A 22,419-nucleotide genomic window follows, 5' to 3' on the forward strand; every position below is an offset into this window, starting at 1 on the left:
GTCAGCTATCTGAGGCATCTTAAGAATATAACAGTGTTCATGAGTTTTGAGGGCTATGGAGTTCAGAACTGAGATGAGAAATCCGTTTTGCTTTCTAATTCACCACTGAAGCTATGAAGGCATTAATCAAGACTTCAACAAAAGGAGTCCAGGGAATCAAAACTATAGGACTGTAAATAAATGACAGGGATTCAGGATAGTTTTAGAGTAATGGACAGTGTCCCGACATACAATACTACCGCTGCAAAAAGATACCTTGTAGTGGTTGCTACTAGTTGGATTAGCTTGGGAGCTATACTGGAATAGTAACAGGAAACTGGCATTACTAATCATGAACAGAGCCATTTCATATGCAGTTCAAATGTACTGTCACAAACTCTGAGATGCCTTAAGCCACTATTTGGGGATGAATAAAAATAGTCTCTACCGTGGCCTTTAGAACTTAAACAGATATTACATCTTTGTGGCTCAAAGGAAAGATATCAGCATAGACTAAATAGGGGGTGACTAAGTTAAGGCAAATACGCACACAAGCTAGGCACCACTAAATTCAGCGCTTAGCTCCTTTACTTAATGTCAGCCCTGGAAGGCCTGTGCAACCCCAAATAAGTGAAGACAGAATTTGGCACTCTCCAGATTTCTAAATGCGGAACCTCAGAAAGAACACAGGTTCTATCTATATAGCACACTGCACAATAAAATATGTTCCCTGTATGTATGTGTTAAGGATTAAGTCCAAAGTGCCACCAGGTTTATTATTAAAGTAGCTCATTCTGGTTATTTCAAACAGAAGCGCTGTGGTCCCATTATTAGTTCTTGTAGACAGCTATTTCCACTGTGTAGAAGCAGTAGAGTAAATCAGGAACTAAACATCATCATTAAATGGTTCTAATGGCTTTTCAGTTGCCAAAGGCTTCCAAACTCAATTATCACTGACAGAGAATCTTAAAGTTTTGTCTAGAGAACAGCTAGAGGAAAACAAAAGTGTCCATTAAAAATATGGCAATTGCCTCTTCCCGGCCTCCATTTATCCAAGTCAAAGAAATGCACAAAATATTTTTCAGGGATTTCAAAGCTGTACAGTGGATTATTATTTAACTTTCTTTGATCCAAAAATAAGCACTAGATATAGCACGTGGAGTGTCACTTGCTGAGCTTTATATGGTAAGTTATACACTATGGATAATGTCATTGCTACATTCTCAGCAGCAAACTCTTTGGGGGCAGCAGCAAACTCTTTTTGTTCTGTGTTTGTACCTTGAATAGTGGGGATCTGGTACATGACTGGGATGCTTACCTGCTATCACAGTACAAAGAGAAATAATTAATAATATTGGAAATGAAAATTAAACCTGCCTGGCCACATTCACGCTTGGCATAACTTCACTAACTTGCATAATATGATTTCAATAGAGCTACAAAATGTTCAAAAGACCCAAGTGACTTAAGAACTTAAGGGACTGTTTTCAAATGTGATGCAGGCATTTAAAAGCCAAAACTGCATTTTAAGTCAACTGGGGTTCAGCTGCTAAGCATTTAAATAACTTGAAAATGGGATATAGGCATGTCTAAAAATGTTACGCTTAACTCCAGACTTGATACAGGTGTCTAAGCAGGGGAAGAATGTGTCTCAAGTAAAATAATTCACTTAATCTTTTCAACGCAATATGCTTAGCCATCAGTGCCGAAGGAGATGAAGATCTATCTTGACAATTTTACTGCTGTTCCTAGTGATATAGCAGCAGTAAAACTGAATGGCAGCAGTGAAGCTTACCACAGTCTTTTTAATTTCACTCTGTTGCCGTTTGACAAAGCTATAAATTGAAGCAGAGTCTCTGGAGTTGTCTGTGCAGACTCAAGACGACAATGTTGCTTGCTTGTCTTCACATTCGGAGGTAATGTTTTGCAATCACACTTTCCTTTTTATTTAGCAAATGCCTCAATTCTGATGTTGTAGGCCCTCTTACTCAACAGACGAAGCCTCAACTTTGCTACAGTTGAATAGGCAAGTTCAGTTTTCAATCCAAGACCTTTACGTTTGTTATTATAACATCAGCCGCTACATGCAATATTATGAAAAAAATGACCATCAGATACAACCCAGTAAGTTAAGGTGAATAGTTTCAAATGAAGCTAGAGATTTAATGTTTTCATGAGGGCTGGGGCTCCTAAAGCTCATAGGTATTTAAAAAAAAACTCCCCTTTATAGCCTAAGAGTCAGCTGAAACTTTGAATTCTTTCACCTTGACTGGGTTGTAACTCTAATGCATATTTCACAGAAAAGGTCTCATTAGAGAAGCTGTCACAAAATGCCTTATTCTTTGCTAAAAAAGTTTCAATGGATTTTTTTTTTTGCAAAAAATGGAATTTTCTTTCAAAAGATTAATTTTATTTTGAAGGTGTTTATATTTATACATCCAGAACCATCTCATATGGACTGCAAAACATGATAAAATAGACAAGATTCATTTATTTATGATAAAACTACGTGAGTATAGTAACTTCCTAATGGGTTTCTTTGGTTTCTAGTCTATTTGGATTTTAGACCTGGCCATTAGGTTCTTCTATCTTCAATTAAACCAATGCATTTCTCGCAGTTTCTTTCATCATCATCCTGCACCCTCACCCCTGCTTTCCACCTTCTATGCCTTCCACCATTCTGCTTTACCTTCCACCCAGTTATCATTTGGTCCTCATAAAATATGCATTCTACCATAAAATATATTAGATACAGTCTGAATCTGTCATTGTCTCTATTTGCAATATGGAAACATTTCCTAGAAAAAAAAAGCATCAGGTAACCAGGCAATATGAACAAAAGAGTTATTTATTATATATATATTCTCTAGTAAGTTATAATTATCTGTTGGATTTTAAATGTCTTTTTGCTATTTCCAATGCTTAAAAATTATAATTTTAAAACATTAAATACTGTGTTATATACATTATGATTCCATTTCTTATTTCTAAATGTGGATGTAATGTTCTCCAAATGTAAACTTGGAGGGAACAGGAAAGAATTCCTTTGACATCACAGGCTTTAAAAGCTCACATCATATACCTGTAGATTTGACTATATGAAAAATAGCCAAGTGTCAATATGCTTTTGTTTGGGATTCTTTGTATTTTTTTGTTTTTGTTTTGTCATTTTATTTAAAATATAAAGAGAAGGATAGATCTGGCCAGGACTTTTCCAGAATTGTTCAATATTAGAATTGTTTTTTTTTTAAATCTCATACTTATTTTTTTATAAAATAACAAAATATACAGATAGAGGGAGCTTAGTTTGTTACATTAGTTCATACACATACAGTAAACAAAAGGTTTTATGTATGGCTTCGCAAAGGTAGATTATGAAGTGACATTTGTATTTTATTTGTTTAAAAGCATTTTAAGAGAACGTGTTAGTGTGCTTACAATAGCGGCCATGGTAGTCGAATGTCGAGCCAAGAGTTTAATGCTAGGCTCACCGGAGGTCTTGTCTGACACTGCTTCTGCAGCCTTCAGAAGACAAATGTAGTTTATTACGACCTCATCTATTTTAGCTATAATTTCCTGCTGCTGTGTTTCAGAGTTCATGACTTTCACTAAACGCATGCAGGCTTCTGTTAAGCAACAGAGCACTTGAAAGCTGGAAGTCATAGCTAGAAGCATTTCCTCCGGGCTTTTATCAGCCATGGCCATTTTCCTGCAGGCACTTCCCAACTGTCTCGATTCTATAGATAACAGTTGCTTGTACTGAGAAAGTTTAAGGTCATATGTTTCTGGATGTAAATCTTCCCTCTTTTCCACACTTGCTCGGACCAGAGAGAGCAGCTCATTGGCATCCTTTTGCGCTACAAGAAATCCATCAGGCATTGCATAAATTTTCTCTTTCATCACATTTATTCTAGTGATTTGTGCATTAAAGGCCACGTCACTGAGATTCATATCACTTTGGCCACCTTGGTCTTCAGCATTGCTCTTGTCATGTGTACTATTTACTATCTCTTTTGGGGACTCAACAGCTTTCTTCTCGTTTTCAATGGAAAAAGGCTGACTGGCTGGTTCCGGTAACTCACACGATATCTGTGGTTCGTAGAGGCATGAGAGCTCATTGTTAGCTCCATCATCTTCATCATCCTCATTGTCATTTCCTCTGCTTAGGAAACAATAGCTAAAGGGGCTATGGCATCTCCAGGTGCTGGAATCTGACTTTCGTAAGGGCAACATTCTGTACGGTTTGGAGTCCTTCTGCATGAAGCTGGTGACTGAAGACTTTTTATTGTCTTTGACAGCAGTGCTGACATTCGTAGAACTTTGAGAAGAACTTTTGGATAACTTTTTGCCCAGTGGGAGTTCCATCCTTTTTTCTGATTTGGAATCATCTCTTGCAGCAATGTCTAGACAATTCACACTGACTGTAGCCTTTTTCTTCTCAAGAAACATCTCAATGCCTGTGGTCCCCGCAATGAGGCTGCTGCTGCGTCTCAACGCTTTCCTGCTCTGTGGCATTCTGAGGCTTCCTCCCATCATGTCATATGGCCGTAAACTAACTGCCCCACATCCCTGTTTTACTTTAGGAATGTCACAAGAGTCTTGAGTTTGACTTGGCACCTTTGATTCTGAGCGAATGTTGGATGATAGCATGATGGAGTCAGCCAGAGGCTGTTTAGGAAAAGCTGAAGGCATGCCCCCTCGTCTTTCCTTTCCAGGCTCTGTGAAAGCTACACTAGGGGTAGTAGAAGAACAGAGAGAATAATTAAGCATCACACCGATAATATTCATTGAATGAATTTCTGAAATATTTTTTATGAAAAGATTAACTGTTCTAATGGATTTGCTGTATTTTCTTAGAATCTTCATCACAGTTAGTACCATGCATAGTATTTCAAGAAATAGTCATATGTCTTTGTGTTTCTTTAAACATGAAATTTAAAAAAAAATCTATCAACATATTCTCATTTATAAAAACTGCCTACTCCCTCTATTGCCACTCTGACTTATAATGTGAAGGAGCAGAAAATTGTTCCATAGAATTTTCTGGAACATTGCCCCTCTGCTAACTGGAAGTCTCTCATGTATTATTTAAAGGGATATTGACAGGTAAAAACCCTTTATGTTACTAAAATAGAAAGAATATGGAAAACTCCATTCATTTTTATTCTGTTCTGCCATTTTTTAAGGCAATGAAAAGAAATGATTTCACTTTTGCTTCTCACTGATTTCATTATTTGGTTTTCATAAACTTACACATTGTTGCAATGTTCAGTTTTAGTTACTAAAGAGGAATGTTTAACTCACAAGCAAACATTTGTTTTCAATCATATTAAAACAAACAACCTCTCCCCCAAACCAAGGTTTTATAAAAGTTCTTAAAATTGTGTCTTAAATTATGCGATTAGGATACTGCACCTACAGGAAACGTATGCAGCAGGCTTTTTAAATTAAAATGATGCATAATTAGACCCATTTCTTCCTCTTCTTTGCTTAACAATGTGTTAATTGGGGGTTATTTTAGCAAAAAACAAATAGCAGAACCAGAAGTGAGAACAGAAACAACTTAGATCTAATTTCCCTGTCCATTCTAGTTTGATACTATGCATTCAGAGATGAGGGGATGTAACCTTCACACCTGGTTTTTACGGATGCACCCTGTTAATTATGTGGCTTTAAAAACACATGCTTTGTAATTGCTGTACCTGTAGTTTCTTTAATCTTAGGGATCCGATGACATCCATCTCTCAAAGTGCCAAACAGTGGTTCAGCATTAACTGCAGAATGAATGGCAGGCATTGTCATTCTATGACACACAACTTCTGACTGCTGATGTAGTTCTTTGTATGTTGTTCCATGATTCGGAAGAACAGCAACTCTTTCATCTGCTGGAAGATAGCCAATGCCCTTCATGGATGAATCTGAGATTATGTGCTTAACATCAGAGGTACAAAGAGGAGACTCAACAGGGGTAGCACATGGGCTACTGCCTGTGCTGCATCCAGCATCCACTGAAGAGCACTGGGAGCTCTGCAGAGAAAAATGACCTTCACTTTGTAAAGATGACATGCGCTTGGTCAAGTGATATTCACAGAGTCTACTCACACTGTGCTCAGCTTCCGGTACCTTTGAAGAATGGTCATCTGCATCTTCTGAGTCATTTAGGTCTTTGGCTGAAGACACATGAGTCATATCAGACAAAAAGTTTTCACCTTGGCCAAGTGGAGAAGTATCATCCTCTGCAACTTCAGGATCCACTTCATTCTTAGAGCCAGTATCAGTTTTACCAAGACTAGAAACTCTTGGAAATGTCTTCCCATTCATTATTTCTGAGCTTGGTTTATCTGCTGCTTCATCGTCGACAGCAGCATACCATCTTTGGCGAAAGGCAGTTCTCTCCACATTAAAAGTGCTTATGCGTTGACTGTCTCTTGCTGAAAGAGTACCACATTTTGTTTTTAGATCATCATCACTTTCTGCTCTTTTAGCTCCCTGATGCTTTTTCACAGTAGCATTACCATCACAGGCCGCTTTTACTTCACTATCGGCCATCTTAGTTTTCCTTTTACTAGTGCAAGAGTATACCAAAGACCCCATGTGCAATTTGCTAAAATAGTCAGTGACAGATTTTGTTTCCATGGTCTCTGGTTCCATTTCCATGTTATCTGAATGAAGAATCTGCTTCGAAGGCACAACTTTTGACTGTAGTTCGGCAGCTTGACAACCAGCTATAGACTGTGAGGATTTCGCAAGTGGTCCTCCAGTCTGATTCTTAGCAATGGGGAACTCTGTCTGTTCTTCCACAAGGGGTTGGTAGCCTTCGCTAGTGGTCAAAAAGATACGTGTGGAGTTTTCTGACTGTCTTTGTGCAGTGGTTAGTTCAGAACTTTCAGTCATTTCAGAAGAGTTTGTTTCATTGCCAGAATCTGAAGATGACTCAGGGCTATATGCTCGCAAGATTGCTACACCTGCATGCCACAAAAAATAAGAGCCAATTAATTTAAGTATCTGAGGCACCTGAATAAATGGATAAGCAAATGGGATGTGTTAAATATAAAAATAAAGGGATGTTAATGGTTTATTATAAAGCATTCTTTGATTTTATTGCATAATTCCCAAGATAGATAATTTAGAAACAGCACGGTAGTTCCACCACATGCTATGGAATGTGAGGTGTGTAAATGATGGTAAAATGAAATGTTTTAGAATGAAATGTTTCCAAGGCTAAATGGTACATATGGATGAAGTGGAACGATGCTCAATGAATAAATGTAACTATGGTGAAAGAACCTGAATTGCCATTCGTCTGCTGTTCCTCTGAAGCAGCCAAAGCCTCTAGTGCTTGAAGAGTAGAGACTACTGCATCATCAAGCCCCTTGTCACACTTCCCTTCAGTATTAGTAGGAACAGTATCAATGAGTGACACTGGAATGTCATCATTTCCTAGATTACTAGCTTGCTCCTTGTCTTCTATATATTGTGTTGTTTGGTTCTGAGAGTCTTCCTCATCTGAACTGTCCCTGAAGCCAGGTGGAGGAGCAGCAATGGCCATGTTTAAAGAATGCAATAAGAAGTCATCTTCATTATCATCGCCTTCTGGAGGGGGAAGTGATGTCAAATCAATAATATCATCACTTGAGCCAGAAAGACTGAGAATGGCAGGCCTACTGATTTCTCCTACCATAATGTCTTCCTCACAGCTAACTTCATCTTCATCTTCAGCATCATCTGTATTTTCCGCATAACAAATATCATGCAACAAGGGCTCTTCTATCCCTTCTGCAGCTCCAAATATTTTGCCATCATTTATGCTTGCATAAACAGAATTTGTAGCAAACTGAATGCTTTCAACATCTGGAGACAATTCTAGACCTTTGATGTCATTGGTATTACTAATATAAATAGCTCGTTGTTTGTCCAATACTTCTGGACTATCGTCCAGAAGTCTTTCATAGCCAAGAGTTTGGGGACTGATACCATCCAAGCTGTGATCTCCAAATATAAAGGATACTTTTGCTCCCCTTGGAGAGTCCTGTGTTTTCTTGGTAGACTCCACTCCTGAGGGCGACAGTGATGACTGCTGGTTTAAACTTCTGTTTTCTCCTACTTCAGTGGAGTCATCTTGTTTGGTTAGCACCTGATCGAGTCCACCTGAATTATAGGTATTTTCTATGTATAAATGCCTGTGGTCTTTTTGACACATGGGGATTTCAGAAATTTCTGAAGTCTTCTGTTTGGGGTCTACAAATGTTATTTGGACCTCGTGATCCCCTTCAGCCATGAAAGTGGTAGTTTTTGGTACACAATTCCACTCAGAAGCATGGAGGTTATGCTTCCCTCTATTTTCAGTTCCTGTAATTTGGCACAAATAAAAGCAACAGTCATTAAGTAAATGAATGGCTTCATGCAATTTTATAATAGTGACTTGATAAATTTGAGTAAGCAACATTATAAATATAGGACAGCTGCATAAACTTGTCCCTTCTACAGTCTGCTTTACTTCATGCTAAGGAGCTCTTGATTTAAGAATTAGGTTGATGTAACTAGATGATTTTATGCTACAAGGGCAGAGAACAAATTTAAAACAAAATGAAAAGACACCCTAGGACTGGTTGATATGATTATCTAAAAAACCCAGCACCACACATTTCTGCACATAGGCTCTAGTTCTGTAAAATGTTAGAACCTGTGTGCAAATAACTGATCATTTATGTGTTTCACTCTGGCTCAAGGAGGAATACATTAAACATCTTATGTTTCCCTTGGGTATGTCTACACTAGCCCCCTAGTTCGATCTAGGGAGGCTAATGAGGGCAACCGAAATTGAAATGAAGCGCAGGATTTAAATATCCTGTGCTTCATTAGCATGTTCCCGGCCGGTCGCCATTTTAGAAATTGACTAGCACGAAGCAACTGTCAGGGTCTACACATGGCAGTGAAACAGGATTCCAAATTAAAGCCCTAAATTGAATTAGCTGTTAAGCCTCATTCCAGGAGGAATAACTGCTAATTCGATTTAGGGCTTTAATTTGGAATCCCGTTTCACTGCCGCTTGTAGACGTGGGCAGTTACTTTGGGTTAGTCAATTTCTAAAATGGCGACCAGCCAGGAACATGGTAATGAAGCGCGGGATATTTAAATCCCGCACTTCATTTGCAATTTTGGTCACCCTCATTAGCCTCCCCAGATATAACTAGGGGGCTAGTGTAGACATACCCCTTAATACTAGCAATGGCTGAATCTTAAAATACTGTAAAGCTGAATGTATATATTACAACTCCAGGCCCTAAACTAGCTATCAGATCTGAATGGGCATACCCTGCACAGACCCTACTGGTATCAATGGGGTTTTGTTTGTGTGGGTCCAATTGTAGGATTGAGGGCTCGTTTTGTACATGTGACTTCTGTTCATGTATTATGCAATAAATACCTGTTTCTCGGTTTCCTGCATTTTTCTTGTTGGCCATGTTAAATATTGAGCGCCTTGAATCAACCAGTAGTCTATAGTATCCTGCTGTTAAACAGGCAAGGTTCATTGCATCGGATGATTCCATTAGCAAAGTAATAGGCTAAGAAGAAAAAAACAAGTCTTGGTGAAGGCTATCCATTAGTTTACTTGCTGAAACATCACTTATTAAAATTAGTATATTTATAAAATGTCCATTATAGGAATTATTACACAAGTGCTACACTGGAAAAATCAAAAAATAAATGAGCTTTCCTCCACTATGAAAGGTCTGATTTAAAACAATATTTAGGGTGGAACATGTTGAGAGAGATGAGAGCTGAAGCAAGGTAATATTTAACTGGACATTTTACATTTACTTGATGCTTAATTAATATTTGTATTGCTGTCTATATAATTATGAATACAAATTTCAATTCTGAAAGGTGTTCTAAGACACTTAACATCTAGAACTTATTAAAAAGTTAAAGTTGTTCATAATATTTTAAAATGAAACCTTTCTCCTGTCTCAATGATGCACAGTAGAGTTTGTCTACATGGCAAGTTACTGCCTGGCAAGCCAGCATGTGAATCTACAGCACAGCACTCTGCTGCATTGCAATGGTCCATGTGATCATTGCTACAGCTCACTCAAAGTCCTGGATTGCCACATGTATGGGAAGATTTTATTGGACCAGACTGCAAACTAATAGATAATTGGTCCTGAAGGAGGCTATGTACTTGCCCTCTTGATCAAAACAAGGTTCTGTGATCATAGCTAAGACAAAGCACAAAATAAAGCATATGGTTATTTTTTTTTAAATCTATAGTGTAGAATCTTAAGCCAATACACACATCACTGATATAATCCACAACATGTGCTATTTCAGATCTGATGGAAACATCCAGGCAATTTTTATTCATTATGATCATTATTATTTAGAACAAAGCATTTTGCTTGTGGGCAATTTGAGTTTTTGTTCAGAAGTACATCTTAGGTATGACACGTGCTTGCCACAAAGCAGTCAACCTTGGACATAAAATTAATACAAATTATTACCCAAAGATGAGTAGATCAGCTCTTGTCAAGTTAGTTCTGAGAAGAAGCAAGTGTGCCTGAATATAAAAATGTTGTTGAAATGCCTTTTTTGATGCTGAATTTTCTAAGCGGATCGATAGAAGTAGATGATTTCCAGAGAGATTTTAAATGCCAACAGTCTTACTAAAGCGACGAGGAGTCCTGTGGCACCTTATAGACTAACTGAAGTGTAGGAGCATAAGCTTTCGTCTTACTGTGACCTGCTGTTCACCCTTATTATAACCTAGAAGCAACTCAACTTTTATTGATGATTTTTTGGGAATAACGTGTGGAGACAGAATACTGAAAAGGAAAATTAACAGTAAAAAGAATCATAGAATACTAGGACATCGAGTCCAGTCCCCTGCCCTCATGGCAGGACAAAGTACTGCCTAGATCATCCCCGATAGACATTTGTCTAACCTACTCGTAAATATTTCCAGAGATGGAGATTCCATAAGCTCCCAGGGCAATTTATTCCAGTGTTTGATTACCCTGACAGTTAGGAACTTTTTCCTAATGTCCAACCTAAACCTCCCTTGCTGCAGTTTAAGCCCATCGCTTCTTGTTCTATCCCCAGAGGCCAAGATGAACAAGTTTTCTCCCTCCTCCTTATGACACACTTTTAGATATCTGAAAACTGCTATCATGTCCCCCCTCAATCTTCTCTTTTCTAAACTAAACAAACCCAATTCCTTCAGCCTTCCCTCATAGGTCATGTTCTCTAGACTTTTAATCGTTCTCGTTGCTCTTCTCTGGACCCTCTCCAATTTCTCCACATCTTTCTTTAAATGAGGTGCCCAGAACTGAACACTACTCCAATGGAGGCCTAACCAGTGCAGAGTAGAGTGGAAGAATGACTTCTCGTGTCTTGCTCATAACACACCTGTTAATGCATCCCAGAATCATGTTTGCTTTCTTTGCAACAGCATCACAGTGCTGACTCATATTCAACTTGTGGTCCCCTATAACTCCTAGATCCCTTTCTGCCATACTCCTTCCCAGACAGTCGCTTCCCATTCTGTATGTATGAAACTGATTGTTCCTTCCTAAGTGGAGCACTTTGCATTTGTCTTTATTAAACTTCATCCTATTTACCTCAGACCGTTTCTCCAATTTGTCCAGATCATTTTGAATTTTGACCCTATTCCTCCAGATTAGTCGCAACCCCTCCCAGCTTGGTATCATCTGCAAACTTAAAAAGCGTACTTTCTATACCAATATCTAAATCGTTGATAAAGATATTGAACAGAGCTGGTCCGAAAACAGACCCCTGAGGAACCCCACTTGTTATGCCTTTCCAGCAGGATTGTGAACCATTAATAACTACTCTCTGAGTACGGTTATCCAGCCAGTTATGCACCCACCTTATAGGAGCCTCATCTAAGTTGTATTTACCTAGTTTATTGATAAGAATATCACGCGAGACCGTATCAAACGCCTTACTAAAGTCTAGGTATACCACATCCACTGCTTCTCCCTTATCCACAAGAGTCGTAATTCTATTAAAGAAAGCTATCAGATTGGTTTGACATGATTTGTTCTTTACAAATCCATGCTGGCTGTTCCCTATCACCTTGCCACTTTTCAAGTGTTTACAGATGATTTCCTTAATTACTTGCTCCATTATCTTCCCTGGCACAGAAGTTAAACTAACTGGTCTGTAGTTTCCTGAGCCAAGCTGTTTATGCTGCTATAGAACTTGTCATTCAAGAATCTTAAAGTGCATTAAAGGATCTTTACAAGCAATTAACTAAGCTTCAGAATAACCCTGAGAGGTATTATCATTCACTTTCACTGACTGGGGAACAGACCCTTAGGCCACATCTATTAGTGCTGCTGCAGGCAGATGTAAATTACCCTGTCCTTACTCAGCTAGGCCCACTCCCTCCTCTTGAACCCCCTGGAGGAATTAATCACAAGGGGAAGACACATGGTATTTGTGCTGTCTTCATTCTGGATTTCTCCCTAAGGTTTGAGCAGCTTTACTTTGTAGTGAAACCATCTTTCAATTGCTATGGCCGTGCCTAGTTCCTGGCCAGCGTCATTACTTCCATGTGGTGGTGAAACTTGTGCTTCACATGATTTTTCAGTTATTGATACATATGCAAAATTTCCATATTTCATTCATGGGCCCTCATAACACTACTTTTGGTAGATTTCTCCTTGTCATGGGGTCGTCCACTCATAACCCCCAGGGAGAGTAGTTGAGTCCTTAGGGCTCTTGAAATTACACTGTAATCCCATGCGTCCAGGAATTTCTCTCTGGGCCTAAACGCCTGGCCCTCTAGTTGTGGCGGTAGGGCTTAACTCCAGAAGTCAGTGCTCAATACCTCTCTTGCTGGGGCCGTGCGGCCTGGTAGCACAAGTCATTATACAGCGGGTTCAGGCCCTATGGGTTGGGGGATTGAGGCATGGGTAGTAGGGGGACTCGAGCCCTCCCTACTCCACCAGTCCCTGCCCAGGACTCTGGTAGCAGTGACCTGGGCCTCTGCTCGCTCAGTGGGGAATCCCACCTCAATACACTGAGCTCTTTGGGAAGCAATCTCCTGCCCTGGGCTACTTCCAACCATACTCCATTGGACTCTCTCCAAAGTCCTTCCTCCCAATCCTCTATAGCGCCGATGTCTCACTGGCTGGTTTCCAGGTCTGGTCCCTCTATTGGTTCACTTGCAGTAGCTTTGGCCAAGATTTGTTCCTCCCAATCTCCTTCAGTAGTGTAGGTGTCTCGCTGGCTGGCTTCTAGGTCCATTTTCTCTGGTGGTTCACCTGCAGGAGGCTTGGGCAATGTCTCTTTCCTTCTCAGCAGCCAGCCCAGACTGAACCGCTCTCTAGGCTTTTATACCTGGGCTGCAGTCTGAGCATGTTTGGCAGTACTTTGTCAGCTAAGTAAGCCTTGTTAGGCTCAGCTTTCCCAGTGTGGGTCTGGTACACCCCGTCACACTCCTTTTGACAGGAAGTCCAATAAATATTTTGATACTCTTGCTACTTAGTCCACATAAATTCTGGCTGTTCCATTTTCCTTCGCATTCTTCATATCAACCATTCATGTTTTTCTTCCCTCACTGAACTGGTAAGTGACCATAGATGACTTCTTTCCGTTATAATTTATGTATATATTAGCTATTAGTATTATAAAGTATTGTAGACTCCTTAGATTCTCATCTCCTGGCTCCTTCAAACTAGCTGGTCTTAAAAACAGAGGAAGGACAATCTGCTGATTACCTAATTGGATAAGGAAATTCCCGAAGTTTCCACAAACCTTCTGTGTGAACAAAATGAATCATTTAATTTCTGTCTCAGTTGTCCCATCAGGGCTAGTACCCTGAAGGGGTGCAATGATGTTAACAGCTATAAAGCGCTCTGGGATCCTCTGATATTATTATTGTCTGGGAAGCTAAAGAATAGAGGAGCCTCTTCAGCTTGTAATGCTTTTTTGTACTGTTGCCACAGCCCATCCAGTTAAATTGCAGCAATATTATCTTAAATATTTTGAAATGGCACTTATCAACAAAAATTACAAGTCTGAAAGCAGAGCTTGGTAAATATTCCATGTGTAAGAAAGAGTAGCATCCTTACTTTAAAAGTATTTAACTTTTACATACGGTTATATTTCCTGCTCTAAGCTTGGTTATCCTCTACACAGTTGTATAGGAAGTCTATGAAAGCTTCCACCAAAAAGCTTCAAGTTCCTTTAAACTACACTGAGAGGATCTACCCTTAAGTAATATGCAAAAATTCCACTCATTACCACTTAGGCAAAGAGCTCGGAGGGATGCAAAAGAGGATTAGACGTCCCTTCTCCCCTATTTATTTTGGGTCTGCACATCCTAAACTCAAAACTCCTGTCATCTGAAGAAGTGGGCTGTGCCCACGAAAGCTCATGATACCATAAAAACATAAGAACAGCCGTACCGGGTCAGACCAAAGGTCCATCTAGCCCAGTAGCCTGTCTGCCGACAGTGGCCAGCACCAGGTGCCCCAGAGAGGGTGGACCGAAGACAATGATCAAGCAATTTGTCTCCTGCCATCCTTCTCCAACCTCTGACAAACAGGCCAGGGACACCATTTCTATCCCCTGGCTAATAGCCTATAGACCTAACCTCCATGAAATTATCTAGCTTCTCTTTAAACTCTGTTAGGCTACGTCTAGACTGCAAGCCTCTTTCGAAAGAGGCTTTTTCGAAAGATACTTTCGAAAAAACCTCTTTAGAAAAAGAGTGTCTAGATTGCAAGCAGTACTTTCGAAAAAGCAAGCCGCTTTTTCGAAAGAGAGCACCCAGGCAGTCTGGATGTTCTCTTTTGAAAAAGCCCTGTTTGCATTCAAGAACGCCTTTTTTCAAAAGAGCACTTTCGAAAATAGGCATTCTTCCTCGTGAAATGAGGAGTACCGCCGTCGAAAGAAAAGCCGCATTCTTTCGATTTAATTTCGAAAGAACGCGGCTGTAGTCTAGACGCAGGTGAAGTTTTTTCAAAAAAAGGCTACTTTTTTTTGAAAAAACCCTGCAGTCTAGACACAGCCTTATAGTCCTAGCCTTCACAGCCTCCTCTGGCAAGGAGTTACCATCTACATGTTTTGTTAGTCTATAAAGTGCTACCAGATGATTTGTTGTTTTTAAAGTTTATCCTATACAGACTAACTCGGCTATCCCCTGAAGCTATATGAACAATGAGAGCCCCCACAATTACATTGGATAGAATAAAAAAGAATTCAAAAGAGTTACAGAATTAGGAAGAAATTCCCCTTGTTGGTAGGTTATTCCAGAGCTGTCCACTGTGAAGTTTCTTGCACTTTCCTCTGCAGCATCTGGAACAGAATTCTGGACTAGATAGCTCATTAGTCTGATGTGGTATGGAAATGCCTATAGTTCTAAGAAATCAACTGTAGGCCATTTATCTAAAAGAATTCTAAATACATTTTCATAATATTGGTAGCATGAAAACATGTAGAACAAAATCATGCACAACTCTATCAACTACTTCAATAGAGAAGGAAAACGAAAATTGTGCTATTTTAAGATATTGAATTGGTACAAATTAACAGTCAACTTACTTTTACATCTAAGACATGGAGCTCAACTCTAACAGTATTCTCATCTTCTGTAAACATCTCAATCCTGTTAACGTGGCTGAAATCTGCTAGCAGGGCCACCAGGTTTGTTTTGGTGTTAATCACATGGCTGATACCATAACGTGGCCCTACTAACAAAGTCACTTCTGAACGCTTTTCTCCTTGCTGTACCATAAAAAGGAAAAAATTAAAATTAAACAGAGTAAGAAATTTAAAAAAATAAAAAGAGTAAGAAATTTATCAGATGTTGCATAACAAAACTAAAATAGAATGAAACAAAAACGTCACCGCTGTCAAATTTCATTTTTATGAGATTTCATTTGGACAATATTTCTTTGCCATGAGTCAGTCAGTTCATCAGAAAAGGCAAAAACACACAAAACCCCAAAATAGAAAACCAACAACAGGTACATGATTGTACTTGATTTATAGTAAAAGCAGATAAAATAAAAGATATAACTTCACAATTTATTTTCAATGGAAACTTACTGCATTGCAGTTTTCATGAGTGGATGTAGAGTATATTTCTTAACATAATTTTTTATTCATCAACTTTACTATTTTATAATTAGGGATGGGACCTGACACCTAGAGTGGAGCACCCATGGGGCACATCTTGAAGAACAATTGTTACTTCACAGGGTGAGTAACTTCATTTTATGTGCATGGCATCATCCATCAAGTGCATGCTGCCTCCAAGTTTCCAATCAGAATACAACTGAAGACAGTTTCAAGAAGAGTGAAATATAAGTGCCTCTGGGTTTGATCCCATATTGAATGTGTGTTATTTAAAAATGTTTGATTTGGACTTGAACTTCTTTAAGTCAGGTAGTTGCACATTAATTAGAGAAAAATACAAAGGGAAAAGAAAGGAAAAAGTTACCACTAATGTTGCCTTGAACACACGCCCGCCGTATAATCGCAGATCACTGAGGAACTTGAGATAATGCACCTTGGCTTGCAGAGCAGAGAGCTGAGGAGAAGAAAACCTCTCATGTTATTATAGGAGTAAGATGCAATGGGGGAAATCAACACATATGGAAACAGAAGAATTAAAACATGATTACACAGCCTAAGGAGACTGGACAAGTGCTCATCAGCCTGAAGCTAAATCTTTATATATTTGACTTCCTGATGAAGGAACAGGATTTCAGTTCTCGGAATTAAAATCTTATTTATTTTGATCAGATGTACTCAGGACTTATGTATGGGTTGCATCAGGGCACTGCAAGTACATTGGAAGTGTTCCAGTAAAAGGAAAATGTTAGACTACTCAGATTAAACATCTGTTCATTGAAGAGTTTCAAGGGTACACTGGAATTTCTATTCATAATCACCATCAGTAGCAGTTCTTTAAAAATTGGTTTACCAATGTAAATTAAAAAAAATGTTTTAAAAATTGCTAAGAAAGCTATACATGGCACATTTTGCTAGCTACTTGTGATATATAGGGTTTTATTTCTAACTTACTGCTAAAAAGATTTTTAAACAAACAATAATTTAGTAACTTTTCTACTTAACAATAGATGAATCTGCAAAACAGAAATACTTAGAAACATGCCAAAATTAATTTCCATGAAAAATAGGAAAATTTACAAATAAGATTAAATGAAACTTTGAGGGGCAGGAGAGTTGTGTTTGTTTGTTGTTTAATTTTTTGGAGAAAATAATTTAAAAATTAACAACTAAAGTACAATTTTTATCTGAAAAAAATCTCTTCAGTTCATACAAATATCACAAGCCTCAAATGTGCCCTTGCTCAGGCAAAATCCTCAAAATCCATGAATTAAAAATATATATTGCAAGAAAATCAAGCCCAACTTAGTCCCAAAAAGTGGACATATAGACAAGTTGCTAAGGAAGAGCATAGAAGAGTAACACAAGCATGTCAGAACAAAATGGAAAAGGCTAAAGCACAAAATATTTAGGAAGTACCTAAAAGGCAATATGAAGAGATTCTTTAAATTCATTAGGAGTGAGAGAAAGACAAAGGAAAGTGTAGGCACTCTGCTTCGTGGGGAAGAAGAGCTAATAACTGATGACACCAAGAAAACAAAGATGTTTAATACCTATTTTGTGTCAGTCTTCACTAAAAAGATTAATGGTGACCACACAATATTAATAACAAAGAGGAAGGAAAGCAAGCCAAAATAGCAAAAGAGCACATTAAAGATTAGTTAGATAAGTTAGATGTATTCAAGACAGCAGGGCCAGATAAAATTTATCCTAAGGTATTTAAGGAACTAGCTGAAGCAATCTCAGAAATGTCAGCAATTATTTTTTAAAATTCCTAGAGAATCATTAAACAATGAATTTGCAAGCACCTGAGGATAATAAGGTTATGCAGAATAGCCAGCATGGATTTGTCCAAACATATCAAGCCTAATTAATCCACCTTCCTTCATTGACAGGGTTACTGGCTTAGTGGACGTGAGGAAACAGTATTTATGATTTATATTGACTTTAGTAATGTTAGAGTGAGAGGAACCACTCTCTCTACCCACCTGGGTGGAGTCTGGCTGGGTTCAGCCCTCCTACTGGAAGTTGAGTGGTGGGGCAGGAAGTACAAAAGGTGAAGCCCCTAGATCAGTTGGTGCCAACACAGAGAAGCAGTTAGATGTGCCCTGTTCACTGCCACCCACCAACTGTGCTGCTGGGCCACGTGACGCCTGAGACTGAGGAGGAGCTAGAACTGATGGGATTGCTGGCAACTGAAAACCCAGACAAACCTGAAGAGCCTGACCTGGAACTCAGGTAGAGAGTAGCCCACGGGTTATAGTCTGATGATGATGTGGCTTAACAGCTAGTCAGTGTATTGCAGAAGAATCCCACTGCTCATCCAGTGGTGGGATACACTACCAACATTAGGGTCCTGGTCTGGGATGCAATAGAATCACGTAGGCTTGCATTCCCCTATCCTGACACCCTATCTCTGTGGTGGCAGCCTCCCCATCAAAGGCCACATGGCCAGTGCTCGCCAGCAGTCCCTTGCCAAAGGGACAGTGCTAGAGACTGCTTGCCAGTGCTCCCTTACCTACTGACCTAGGGCCTCTTGAGCACTGGGAGTTATCCCTGCTACAAGAGCCTGGACACAGCACCTACTGTGCTAATTCTCCCTTCCCTACTATGGACTGCAATCCTGGTGATGTACTGAAGTGGTGTGGCCTCCCTCCAAGCCAGAAAGGGAGGGATGATTATATGCACATACTACAGGCCCACATGACTTCTTATAAACAAATGAAGGAAGTATAATCTACATTAAATAAGTATAAGGCGGACAACTTGTTGAAAGACCATACTCTACAAGTAATTATCAATGGGTTCACTGTCAAACAGGGGAGACACATCTAGTGAAGTTCTGCAGGGATCAATTCTGGGTCTGGCACTATTCAATATTTTCATGAATGATTTGGATAATGGATTGGAGAGTATGCAGGTGATACAATGTTGGGCGAGTTGCAAGCACTTTTGAGGACAGAATTAGAACTCAAAACAACCTTCACCAATTGGAGAATTGGTCTGATTTCAACACAATGAAGTTCAATAAAGGTAAATGCAAAGTACTTCATTTGGGAAGGAAAAATCAAGTGCAGAAGTTCAAAATGGGGAATAATTGGCTGGATGGTAGTACTGCTGAAAAGGATCGGGTGGTTGTTGTGATTCACAAATTAAATATATACCATTGTGATGTAGCTGTGAAAAAGGCTAATATCATTCTCAGGTGAAATAATAGGATTGTTGTATATAAGGGTACGTCTGGACTACATTCTAAAATCAAAATACGATACACAATTTGAGCTAAGCAAATTGTGTATCTTATTTTGAAATAGGCTTTTTCAAAATTTGGCATGTCTACACGGCACCAAATATCGAAATAAAGCACTGTTTCGAGACATCCCTTATTTCTCATGGAACGAGGTTTACAGGGATGCAGAAATAGCGTGTCTGTTATTTTGAAAATTATTTTGAAAGAGCAGGCGTGTTCCTTTGATGTGGGGTAGCTATTTCAGGATACCTCTAGAATTCTGAAATAGCTTTGCAGTCTAGATGTACCCTAAGACATGGGAGGTAACTGTTCCACTCTACTCAGCACTAGTGAGACATCAGGTGATACACTGTGTCCATTTCTATGCACCACACTCTAGGGAAAATGTAGACATATTGCAAAGAGTCCAGAGGAGAGAAACACAAATACAAAAAAACCAACCAACCAACCAACCAAAAAAAGACAAGATAAAAAAACAAGGCATATTTAGTCTTAAGAAAAGAAGAGCAGTAAGAGGCTACAAATATGTTAAGGGCTACAATAAAGAGGCAACGATCAATTGCTCTCCATGTCCTCTGAAGGTGGACCAAGAAATAATGGCTTAATCTGTAGTAAGTCAGATACAGATGAGATATAAGGCAAAACGTACTAACTGTAAGGTAGTTAAGTTCTCAAATAGGCTTCCAAAGGAAACTATGAAATCCCCTCAACGGAGGTTTATAAAAAGAGGTTGGAGAAACACCTATCGGAAAAGGTCTGGATTTACAGGATCCTGCCACAGCACAGGGGGTTGGACTTGATGACTACTTGAGGTCCTGTCAGCCCTATGTTTTTACCTATAAAATGCCCTATGTATTATACGCTCATCTGAGGAAAATTTGAATAAATACATTGATCGTGAATTGTATCCTAAAAGTCACCAGATTCAGACTTCAGTGGTCAGCCCTCTATTGAGAATGTCTTCCTTTATCCCTCACTAGGCATTCAGCTCTGGGGACAGATAGCTAGAGTATTTAAGTGGAACACAATGCTGTGAGATGGAGACAAAACCAAATATACAGAAGATAATACTTCCTGGATTTACACCAGAGTGGCCTGGTAGCGACTAAAGAGCATGTTATTCATGTTGGCCTATCCTGCTAAAGATGTAGGTGGCTACACTATGTATTTCAAGAGCAACACCCAGCAGAACCGTGCTAGCAGTCCAACCTGAAGGTGACAAAAGCACAGATAATTTTGACAAGATTTGCATCGGGGAGGCGGTGCTATAATCTCTGTCCAATCTGAAGCTAGCGTGAGCTACTACAGACCACTATTAACAGATTAACAGGGATGGATTCAAACACACCTAAAGTAGTAGGATAAAATACATTCAGCTGACAGCATTTCAACTTTTGCTGCAGCAGTGAAAAGGGGTACGCACTGGTTTGTTCAGGTAAAAATTTGGCACTTAGCCTTCAGTTAACACCTAACATTTAGCAGTACTAAAATAAGCACAGATTTATGTGCATCTGTTAGGGCCTGAGCTGAAACCCACTGAAGTGAATGGGTTCTTTCTGTTGAGTTTAACATGTTTTGGATCAAGCTTTTGGTATTTTGCCATTCACAGAGTGTCTCAGTATCTATAAGAATACAAACAGTATACTTAAAGCCGCATATGTATGACATAGATGTTTTCCACAGACAAATGTCCATAGATATTTCCCCTCGCAGTTTTCCTGGTTGAAGCAAAGGTATAATACCAAGACTAAGCATATTAACACCACACTGAAGATTCAATTACAATAAGGAAGATAATTTATCCAGTAACATCTTGCCAGCTGTGGTCACTTTACCTTGCGGCGCCAGAGCAAATCATCGTGTAGTACCATGAAAATGTCTTATGTCTGTGCCAGGCTCACAGGTTAATGTAGCTTAGAGCATAAGGCAGAGAGAACATAATTCTCTAACAAATTTGCCATTAACAGCTGGTGCTAAATGAATTTAAAAAATCCTTAACATAGTTTGGTGGTTAATAATCAATTTTCCACCATTCTCAAAATGAGGAGATGGTTTAGCTGGGGTATAATTAATTATTTTAATTATTCTTGAAAATGTGGTAATAGGCTCTGAAAATTATACAGCCAAACAATCTTTGAAAACATACTGGCTAGGTATTTCTCCAAAGAACTAAGTTTAAACATTTCCTGTGCATGCAGTCCTCTCTGGTCTTTAAAATATATTTTCCATTAAGATGCAAATACCTTTTTACCCGGAGGAACTAGGTTTTGATTTGCTTTGACAAGGTGTGAAAGTGCTTTCTTTATGTTCTTTTCTTTCATGCTTTGCAGCACAGCAGATGGAAGAAAAGTCTCTAATCCCCATTCTTTTCTGCAATAAAAGGCATATCTTTAATTTCACATTCTTATGTTGACTGTTTATCTAAGACTAGATAGTAGCTGTGATGCTGAGCAAATGAGTGCCTGAAAGCACAGGGAAAGTTGGTAAAGGCGCCAGTTTTGCTATAACAGATTATTTTCTGTACTCAGAGGACATACTGTTTCATAGAAAAATAAGAGGCTTTAACATTTGCTCTGTGAGGTTCTTCCTACACTGGGGATTTTCCAAACTGTTTTCAGAGACTCAGACATTTCTCATTTTTAATCTTTAGTTCCTCACCTCCAACAAACGAGCAGATGCAGGTTTACACAGATAAATCACAGTACAATTTTACATTTTCTGTAAGGAAAGTTTCTTATGGCCCAACGGCAAGGGTTTATTTGCTCAGTTTTATTTGTTCTTTATTAGTGTTTTTAGACCTGTATTTCAAATCACACACACTATGAGCACATTGAGCCAAAGGTTGTACCAGGGTAACTGAGAAGGCAGCTTAGCTCAGCATGTTACACAAATTGTGTATCTGGAAACACTGTTGGTCTACAACAGCCAAGGAATATCAATTCAAATTGGCAACTGCACCTCTCCCTCAGGGGCCTTGTGGTGTGCCTACCATTCTTCTAGAAGGAGAGGGCTGCACGTGTTGTCCACTCAAAAGTGAAGAAGGATCACCTTCAAGTTAGTCATAGGCATCACATGAGGCTCTC

General features: G+C 39.1%; 1 protein-coding gene and 1 long non-coding RNA gene across 6 annotated transcripts in view; one reads left to right on the plus strand and one right to left on the minus strand.

The window, feature by feature from the left end:
• Nucleotides 1-22,419, plus strand: part of LOC112545733 (uncharacterized) — a 93,452-nt gene that overhangs the window by 59,026 nt on the left and 12,007 nt on the right. For both annotated transcript variants that reach the window (XR_012898861.1, XR_012898855.1), the window contains one exon: nucleotides 16,143-16,212. This is a non-coding gene — a long non-coding RNA (uncharacterized LOC112545733). The remainder of the gene's footprint in view (nucleotides 1-16,142; nucleotides 16,213-22,419) is intronic.
• FRMPD4 (FERM and PDZ domain containing 4) overlaps nucleotides 2,675-22,419 on the minus strand; it is a 438,211-nt gene continuing 418,466 nt past the window's right edge. For 3 of the 4 annotated variants that reach the window (XM_075914867.1, XM_025184488.2, XM_075914868.1), the window contains 7 exons: nucleotides 21,580-21,706; nucleotides 16,454-16,543; nucleotides 15,553-15,735; nucleotides 9,407-9,545; nucleotides 7,267-8,328; nucleotides 5,682-6,944; nucleotides 2,675-4,706 (listed from right to left, as the gene is read on the minus strand). In XM_075914867.1, the coding sequence (XP_075770982.1) occupies nucleotides 3,373-4,706; nucleotides 5,682-6,944; nucleotides 7,267-8,328; nucleotides 9,407-9,545; nucleotides 15,553-15,735; nucleotides 16,454-16,543; nucleotides 21,580-21,706 (4,198 nt within the window). In that variant the 3' untranslated portion in view covers nucleotides 2,675-3,372. Of the gene's footprint in view, nucleotides 4,712-5,681; nucleotides 6,945-7,266; nucleotides 8,329-9,406; nucleotides 9,546-15,552; nucleotides 15,736-16,453; nucleotides 16,544-21,579; nucleotides 21,707-22,419 lie in introns of all 4 variants that reach the window. The other variant, XM_025184490.2, reaches the window with a different exon arrangement.

The sequence above is a fragment of the Pelodiscus sinensis genome, chromosome 1 (genome assembly GCF_049634645.1).
Source record: "Pelodiscus sinensis isolate JC-2024 chromosome 1, ASM4963464v1, whole genome shotgun sequence".
Lineage (NCBI taxonomy): Eukaryota > Metazoa > Chordata > Testudines > Trionychidae > Pelodiscus > Pelodiscus sinensis.